The sequence below is a fragment of the Tachypleus tridentatus genome, chromosome 13, assembly GCF_004210375.1.
Source record: "Tachypleus tridentatus isolate NWPU-2018 chromosome 13, ASM421037v1, whole genome shotgun sequence".
Lineage (NCBI taxonomy): Eukaryota > Metazoa > Arthropoda > Merostomata > Xiphosura > Limulidae > Tachypleus > Tachypleus tridentatus.
The window spans coordinates 230,678,931-230,689,024 of NC_134837.1; the positions used below are offsets into that span (position 1 = coordinate 230,678,931).

The 10,094-nt window shown below is 34.7% G+C and overlaps 1 protein-coding gene across 4 annotated transcripts in view; it reads left to right on the forward strand.

Moving 5' to 3' along the window:
• The window catches only part of LOC143238177 (uncharacterized), a 33,988-nt gene extending 24,252 nt beyond the window's left edge, over positions 1–9,736 (forward strand). For all 4 annotated transcript variants that reach the window (XM_076478169.1, XM_076478170.1, XM_076478171.1 and 1 more), the window contains exons 4-6: positions 902–1,375; positions 6,601–6,801; positions 9,073–9,736. In XM_076478169.1, coding sequence (XP_076334284.1) covers positions 902–1,375; positions 6,601–6,801; positions 9,073–9,306 — 909 coding nt within the window. In that variant the 3' untranslated portion in view covers positions 9,307–9,736. The remainder of the gene's footprint in view (positions 1–901; positions 1,376–6,600; positions 6,802–9,072) is intronic.
• The last annotated feature ends 358 nt before the right edge of the window (positions 9,737–10,094 follow it).

Here is a 10,094-nt window from a genome sequence, read left to right on the forward strand (position 1 = left end):
ACCAGTGGCTACATCCTTCACTTGTTTACAGAATTTAATGTCAAAAGAAAATACAATAAAATTAATTTAGCTACTCTGATCAGGGTCTAGGATATTCCTTTTGTCAAGGTAATGTTTTAGGAGTTTGAGTCCATATTCAATGGAATGAAGATATAGAACGACGTTATGTCAATGTGAAGTGTGAATAAAATAAGAGTCTGATTTAGACTTCAAATTCGCCATTTTTAAGGCGTCTTTGGTGTCTTTAATGTAAGTAGAGAATACTGAATTAAGAGGGTTAGGATGGAATCAGTGTAACTGGAGATACGTTCAGTAGGACAGCTGCGTATTGAAACTACGGGTCAGCCAGGATACTTTGGCTTATCTGTGTATTTTAGGTGGAAGAGAGAATATGGAAAACCCAGGATATTTAACAATTAAATTCATAGCTTCTAATGAAAGTGTTATGTTTTAATTGGTAGTAGTTCTATTGTGGAACGGACAGTCTGTTAATATTCATCAAGAGGGTTGTTCGACTTGTAATCCGAGAATCGCGGATTCGAATCCTGGTCGCACCAAACATGCTTGCCATTTCAGTCTTAGGGGCGTTATAATGTGACGGTCCATCCCACTATTCGTTGGCAAAAGAGTAGCCGAAGAGTTAGCGGTGGGTGGTGATGACTAGCTGCCTTCCCACTAGTCTTACACTGCTAAATTAGGGAAGGCTCGCGCAGGTAGCCCTTGAGTAGCTTTGCGCGAAATTCAAAAACAAACAAACAATCCTTGTCCTTTTAATGTAAGTCTGTTGCTTTACGTTTTTTATTTCAATTTTATATAAATAAATATTTTATTATTGACAGTGATGGTCCAAAATGCATGTTGAAAATCATTAGATAGAAAATATTATGTCTTTTATATTTAGGAGCCGGAAGACAATCAATCAGAAAATAATAAAACTGCTTCTCGACGATTCCCATTTTCTTGGAGATCCAGAAAATTCCCTATATTGCCTCCACGACTTCGTTCCACTACCACAACAACCACTTCAACAACTACCACTACAACTGAAAATTCTATACCTTTGGAATCAGAGAAGCATGACGAACAGGAGGATTTACTGCAGGTTTCATTTTCTGAAGACAGTCCTGCTGTGTTTTGGCCAGTGCGTAGGCGTATACCTTCTCGGTCTTTCCTCCCACCCATGACCACAACTACAACTGTTAGACCGCTACTCAAACTTTTGAAACCCAGACCCTCACGTCCACTACTGTATAGCTTGGACGGCTTTGTACCAAAGCCCTCAATTAAGAGAATTACTACAACAGAAGCTCCAGCCCACATTAAAGCTCTGTACGAAGCCAGAAATAAGTACTATACCTCCACTAGGAGAAAAAAGGTAGATATTAAATTTGAAAATCAATATATAAGACCAATTTATATATTTTTTATTTCTTGGCATATACATTGAATTGAATCACTTAAGGTCACAGGATTTTCTCATTGATAAATATGAAATCACATGATACTTTCTCTGTTAAGAATGGAATCATGTAATATCACTACTAAGGTTGGGGTCAAGTGATATTAACGCTGAGGGCATGCTCAGAATGGGATTACGTGATCGTCTCACTGTTAATAAAGGAGTGATTCAAACTATATATGTAAAAACAGCTAGTATGGTTAGAGAAAGCACTAGTACAGGAGCAAACAACGTTTCACCTTCTTCGGTCATCGTCAGGTTCACAAAGAAAGAAAGGTTTATTGACCGGTAGCTGACCATGTGTTTGAAGGCGATTGTGTAATTGAGTGTAGGAATGTAGAGGGCGTGCTTGGATGATAGATATATTTATTAATATAGGTATAAAGGTGTACCTTTGTAGTGGTTTATTTTGGGCTTGAGTTGTTGTATAAGTAAGGCTTCTTTAATTTTGTGTTTGTTTGTTTCTTTATTTAGTATCTAGGTTTTTCTATGGTTATGTTGTGTTTATTTGATTTGCAGTGTTCGAAAACGTGTAAAGGTGTCTTTTTGTGTTATTTGAATCTGGTTTTCATTTTTCTACTTGTTTCTCCAATATAAAAGTCATGTCAGTTAATGTTCAACAACCACAACTATATACAAACATATAACCTAAGCATGGGCAACCGAATATCACCAGTTCAAGCCAATATTTTTATGACACAAGTTGAGACACAAGCAATTAACACAGCATTACATCCACCACTATATTGGTACAGATATGTAGACGACACGATTGCGGGATTCAGATCTACAGAACACACACTTAATTTTTTCAATCACATTAACTCTATACATCCCAACATTAACTTCACATGTGAACAAGAAGAAAGCAATCAAATATAATTTCTTAATCTCAAAATTACAAAAACCGATACACAATTTAAAATAGAAATCTACCGAAAATCACCCATACTGGACTATACATTCCTTGGGACTCAGCACATGAAACAAAACAAAAACTCAACATACTAAGAAACCAAATAAACTCCGCTATAAAACTATGCTCACCAGATAAATTTAACGACAAATTATGCAAAATAAAACAATACTTCATCAACATCAATAAGTTTCCTCCACAAACCGTAGAAAACAGTATACGCACACACCTAGACAAAAAGCAAAATCATCTAACAAAAGTAAATATATCCCACAAATTAAAAATCACCAAACCATATACGGCTGCATACCATATATTCCCCATATCAGCAGAAAAATAACCAACATTTGGCAAAAACTAGCAACAAATTATGATGTTCCAGTTAATACCAAATTTATTCAAAACCAGGCACAAAACTGAGGTCTATACTATGTAAAAACTATACTGAGAAACACAACACCAACATTTTTTATAAAATACAATGTGATAACTGCCACGACTTCTGTATTGGAGAAACAAGTAGAAAAATGGAAACCAGATACAAATAACACGAAAAGTCACCCTCACATGTTTTCCAACATTGCAAATCAAATAAACACAACGTAACCACAGAAAAGACCTAAATACTAAATAAAGAAACAAACGCAAAATTATTGAAGCCTTACTTATACAACAAATCAAGCCCAAAATAAACCAATACAAAGGAACAGCTTTATACCTATATTAATAAATATAATCAAACATCTAAGCACGCCCTCTACATTCCTACACACAGTTACACAACCACCTTCAAACATGTGGTCAGCTACCGGTCATTGACCCTTTCTTTCTTTGTGAACCTGATGATGACCGAAGAAGGTCGAAACGTTGTTCGCTCGTCTACTAGTGTTTTCTCTACCAACACTAGCCGTTTTTAAATATATAATTTTTCTGCGAGTGGGTTTTCTCGTCATCACGGATTAGTGATTCAAATTTCTAATTCATAAGAATGGGGGTCACATAGTCTTCTCACCCCTAAAGATATGATTATACGATCGCTTCATTGCACATCATAGGGTCATATGAGCTAATATTTCTGCGAGTCGATGCGTAAATTCAAATACTAGTTTAATATTGTATATACTGTATGTAAGGTTTATAAATTTGTCTCCTTATGCATGCATATAAGCAAACATACACATATCTGAAGGAAGAGTACAATCTTACTGCATCAACATCAAAAGTATATATAGATGAATATTCAGCACAACATAATTATGATGAGATAAGCAAAACTATCAACAAAACATTACACAAAAAGTTACAATTTTTGCCAAGGAAGTATAAAAAGGGTAAAATTTTAAAATGAAAATGTATATTGTAATAGTCTTCAATAATAGTCTTCCATAAGACATAATTATTTTTTTTTATAAAAAGCCAATGGAAAACCAAACAGTTTACAAAGAAAACATAGCTGAAGCTAAGGTTCAGATGTTAAAATCATAACGTCTCAAACCTCACCACCACCTTTATCAGCCGAATGCGCACATGGTAATTCCCTCTAAAATAATTAATTATTCGATATATTTGAAATCATATTGTTACTATTATTACACTATGTAGCACAAAATTTGTTCCTGGATAGTATGTGTTATTTTTTAATTGCTTATGTTGTAAAAGTACAGAAAATGGCCATTATTCCCTTCAAACTTTGATTTTGTGACCTAGATAATGAAATTTAGAAATTAACCCATTTTCTATGTAAAAACGGGCAAATTTGCACATTTTCATTTACATAAGGTCTGAATAAAACAGCATATGAATCAAGATTTAGATGTATTTATATTAAAGTTATACAAAAATGTATAATCGTGCTTCGAGATTTGCGACTGCAATGTAAATCACTTTCACGTATCAGCCCCCAAATATAGTTTCCAATCATGTTTACGTTATATGCCCCTTGGGAGCAGTGTTCAAAGTCTGGTATATCTTGGTGGAAGCGCTCGCCTTGCTCCTCTGAGGATGCTCCCATCTTCTCCTTGAATTTACCAAGATGAGCTTCAAGGATGTGGACTTTAAGGGACATCCTGTAGTCTATTTTACCGTAGTTCTTCACCAGAACCTCAACTAGTTCCACATAATTTTCGGCCTTGTGATTGTCCAAGAAGCTCCAAACCACTGCGACAACGGTGCCCAAGTTTTTTTTTTTCTCTTCTTACTAGTCTTCTTTATTTGTAGTCCAACGAAGACATCAGCTTTGACCTTTGCCTCAGACAGCTTAAGGAAGAAGTCTCGAAGGTAGTTGAAGGCTACAGACTCCTCATCAAGAGCTGTGACAAATTGTTTCATAAGACCTAATTTTATGTGCAATGGTGGGAACAACATCTTCTGGAGGTTCAATAGCGGCTCACACTTGACATTGTGCCTCCCCACATGAAACGCGGTCCGTTGTGGCCAGTGCTTCTTGTTGTAGTGCGATGCGGTGTCCCTACTGTCCGAAAGGCAAATATAACAAGAAAACCTGGTAAAGCCTCCTTGGAGACTCAACAGGAATGCCACCATTGTGAAGTCTCCGATAACATCCCAGCCATATTCATCATACTTCAAGACTTCTAGCAAGGTTTTGACGCTGTTGTATTCCTCTTTGAGATGCACCAAAAGATATTTAAATTTTAGAAGGTCTAAAATTTGTATAATATAAAATCTTACTATTCAAGCAAGCAAAAATTGTCCGTCTTACCTTCTGAAGTTTTTTTTTGCAGCGCTCGTAGGTAAAATGAGGTGCCTAGAGTTTGTCTTCATCCTCGACAAGCATGCCAAAATATGATTTATAGGCTTCACACATTTTAGCAGATGCTGTCACAGAGTACCTTTTCGCTCTTGTCTTGATAAATTGGCCACGTACACAGCAGAATGCGTGTGGAGAATGCTTGCAGCTTCTTGATGCTATCTCTGATAAAATCAGATAGGTCTATGTGTTCACTTAAGCAGCTAGAACTAAACTGAAGTGGTGATTGGTGAGCCCCTGTATATATATATTACTATAGAAAGTTCTTGAAAATTTTCGTAAGCTCTACAACATTCTAGAAGTTCTTGAAAGTTCTTGTAAGTTCCAGATAATTCTCCATCAGCTACTCAGCACTGAATCTAGCTGGAATGTTCTGGAAAATGGGTAAATTTGAAAATTTCATTAGCCAGGTCACAAAAGCAAAGTTTGAAGAGAAAAATAGGTCTTTTCCATTTACTTTAGGCATAAGCAATTGGGAAATAACACTTTCTGCTCATAAACAAGAAAAAGTAAAAAATTTGTTACATAGTGTTATTTTTTTAACATCAACAAGTATTTGTACTTCTGCGTTTTGACCGAGTGGGGTTGGACTGTGAATTCGAAAAACCGTGAACCAAGACCCATTACCATAAAAAAAACGCGATTATCGTTTGAGATAGTTGATGCATTATAAGAAGAAGCAACTACCTCAGCTTCAAGTTCAACCTACTTTACGTTTGAGCTCCGATGACCTTCGTGTAGATTTGTGCAAAATTCAAAACAAACCAAACCAAACTTTACATTTTACCGTCAATCTTATAGCGCTCCTATGGCCACAAAATGCTGACTACGTTTTTGTTGCTCTAGGTCGTGAACGTGAGCTCTAAAACATACAGTCTGAGCACTCAATCACTTAAGTCACAACTGACCAAAATTATTTTCGGAGAAATTAACACATCCGACACCAGATGTGGATGATAAGTTTTAGGATGTTGTTAACCTTCCAAGCTGTCTTACTTCTCGTCAAGCATTGTTTAAATTATGTCTGTTAATCAGGATCTTCGAGGTTTTCAGAAGTTATTACTAAGGAATTACTATTACTATAGGCAGTTTCCTTTTCAAAATAGTCTTTATTAGTGGCACAATAACTTCTTCACTATATAAATATCGAGTATAGGCTGTTTTTGTTGTAAATTTAGTATTTTAAGCTAATATTACATCGTACAGTCACAGGTAAATGTAACAATTTTAAAAAAATATTCAATTGATAAAAAAATTAGTAATGGTATAATTTTAGATAAATATATCTGTATAAATACCTTCTAGACGTCGTTGACCAACATTGGAATATTGCAATTCACTAATGGGTAAGAGATTAAACCCACAACATCCTCATCTCCTGTACAATTTACTGTCTGCGATCAGTTTTGGTTAATGTTTGTAATATATTCCATATTATGTATTTTTCATTGTTTTCAGTTGGATTCAAATTTAACATCGGAACCACAGTCCTCCAAAACAAGTGTGGGTTCAAACAATAAACCCGTAAGTATTTATACAGCTCATATGAAGAAGGGGGAACCTGGAGTCGACTATCCAATCCATAACTTTATCCCTACGACCAACTTTGCATGTGGTCAAGCACCAGGGAGGTTTGCTGATCCAGAAACCGGCTGTCAGGTGAGACAGGATTTTTGAACACTGAAGAAAGATAAAACAGTTACTATTGGTAAAAAATAACAAAAGACGTAATAACCAAAGAAAAAAGTAAAAGTGCAAGAACCATAAAAGTCAGAAATCAATTACACGAAATATGGTGAAGACGAAAAATAATACGAACAAAGACGTAATAAACTTAGAAAAATTATGGAAAGATAAATAAATATATACCCATAGAAACAAGAAATACACGAAAGTCATGAGAATAAGAAAAGACATAATAATCATGGAAAGGAAGGAAGGCAGAAGTTTAGGAAAAGGGAAAAATATGTGAATTCATAAAAACAAATAAACATTTGTATTGGCAGAATAAGATAAATCATAATAACCAAGAAAATACAAAGTGAAAGGAAAATGGTTAGTTAGAGTAAATTTATAATAACTATCACAGTGAGACAATATCTCAATTTATAGTGAGATACGGTAGTGAAATTTAAATGAAGATGTGACAGTATGAAAAGAACAAGAAATGTATGCAAAGAGCTTGTATTAAACGTAACTCAAGCTAAGGTTACATTAAGAGCGACAAAGATCATAAATTAACTAATTGCGGTTCACTTATCGCATGGCTATGCTAGGATTAAATGAGTGGTTACCGTTTGGTGTTTTCAGCGATTATATTAGTGTTAGTACAACGGTTAGACAATGTTAGGCCTGGTAATTACAGAAGAGGTAATTCATAGTTTAGATCGTATGACTACAGATGGATTTTATTAAAGGTTTTAGTAAGTTTAAATAAAGTGTTTTTGAGATGGTTGGAGTATGGTTAGGCCTAAGGACCACAATATGGTTTAATCAAAGTTTTAGAATAGTATTAAGTTAACAGCTATAAAATGTTTATATCAAATAGCTAAAGTTAAGAACGATTTTTAGTGTTAGATAAAATATCTGTTTGAATAAGTTTCTTTGTTGTTAAGTGCAATACTATATTATGAATTATCTGAGTTCGATTCATTACAGTTATTATCAATATCCAATTTTTATCATCGTAAGTTTATAAACTTACCACTGAACCTCTTGTGGAGGGTGTAATTGTTAACAAAGACTACAGTGAAATAGGATCGAGTGGGTAGGTACAGTTAAGGTTTTCAGGAGCTATAGTAAGGTTAGATACAGCTAGTGTGGTTATATGATTTCAGGGTCTTTAGATTTAGGGTCGTATGGATTTTGACTCTTATATCTTTATTTGTTCTGTTTAAGGTTAGATCAAATGGTAGAGTATACTTGGATAAACATAGTGAGATTAAGGTTAGAGAGAGATTGCAGCGGAGTTATGAGCAAGAGTTTTAATGAAGTTAGGGAACGCCACATTTAAGGAGTTGGTGAAAAATTTGTCATCATTAAACCCAAAACTGCTGTAATGTTAAATATTGTTGTGGAATAAATCTAGGAAATTTAAACGTATTACTTTAATGTTACTGTGGGCTTGAGTCAAAGATTATAGCCACTTTATAGAACAAATGATAGTGTGAGATTAGGCAAAATGATTATGATAGAATTTTATTAGGAGTTATACTGACATTGAAACAAACGAAACGTAGGATAATGGTTGTAGTTGGGTTTACCAAGCATTACCGTGAATGTACTTAAAAGTTTTAGATGCAGAATTGTAACCTGCTTAGATAAAAGGTAATGATGAGGTTATTGTAACGTTAGTTTAATAGTAAAGGAGTGTAGGAGAGTAGATGAAGAGTTAAAGTAAATTGATATCAACGTTAATAGTTAGAGACTTAGAGTAGTAGTTAAAGTTGAATAAAAACTCACATTATAGTGAAATTAGGTTAAGGATTATAGTAGGTTAGATAATTAGCAGTGGTTAGGTTAGTGCGAGTACTACAGTAAGTACGGCGCAAAATCTGTGACGTATTTAGGTCAAAGTCACAGTGGTAATGCACAAAAAGTTATAGATTTGTTACAACAAGGTTGATGTTAAAATTACACTAACATAATATAATAATAATTATACTAAAATAAGGTAAAAATAAGATTAGCTTGAAAATTATATCAAGATTACATGAAGCAATACAATATGTTAACTGTTTTATTTGATTTGAATTTAGGATTATAATGATTACAAAATATTATGAGATTGGATGAAAAGCTACGAGGCAGGGTTTGTTGAGGATTTGATTCTTCTTTGGTAGTTTTCAGTTAACATTATTTTTCAGATTTCACCATGTGTTGAAGTTTTGTATAATTTAATTGATATAATAATTTATACTATGTTTGTAGATATGGCACATTTGCCCAGGAGGATATAATAAGCATCGTCACAGCTTTATGTGTCCAAACGGTACTATCTACAACGAACTAAGGGGTGTCTGTGACTGGTGGTATAATGTACAGTGTGACAAATCTGTCAGTCGCTTTGAACGAGATGTGAATTACGTACTTCTGAGTAATCGCTTCAAAGATGAGGAAACCCCGATGTTGGAGCAAACAGGTTACATCCAAAATGTCGCCTAAGAAATTTGTAATAAAAAAAGCCAACAACCTTACACCTCAGTTCTCGGAGAAGTAATAGAATAGTAAATTTGTATGGCTGCTCTACTCGAAGGTTTTAAGACACTCCACTAGATGTCGCGGCTCTTATAAAAGTCTTGCTTCATGATAAAGACCGAGAAAAAGGGTTATTGAGATACGTTTTTGATGGAGAGACGAATATTGAAGAATTGTATATATTCTTGTATATTTCACCTCAAAGTTTAATATTAACCTTTTATCATTCATTAAAACGCTTTCCATTAATATTCTCAATTGATTTCGAGGTCAGTTTTTCTCTCGCATTTGATTTAACATTATAAATGCATAATGGGTATATTTTGTTCTCTTTGTAATTCTGTGTAAATTGTTTGCAGAAATTCATACCACGAATAAAGTTTCCCTTGTTATATAATATATTCTGAAGTTATCAAGTGCAAATTGAATAAGATACCTCGCCATTGCGCTTAAAACTGATTCCTGGGCCCAGTGGGGCCAGGTGATTAGAGCGTTCTACTCGTCGACTCGTAATATGAGAGTCGTGGGTTCAAATCCCCGTCACCCCAAACATGCTCTCTCTTTCAACCGTGGGGGTGTTATAATGTGACGGTCAGTCCTACTATTCGTTAGTAAAAGAGTAGCCCAAGAGTTGGCGGTAGGTGGTGATGACTAGCTGTATTCCCTCTAGTCTTACACTGCAAAATTAGTGATGGCTAGCGCGGATAGCTCTCATGTAATTTTGCGCGAAATTCAAAACAAACAAACAAAAATTG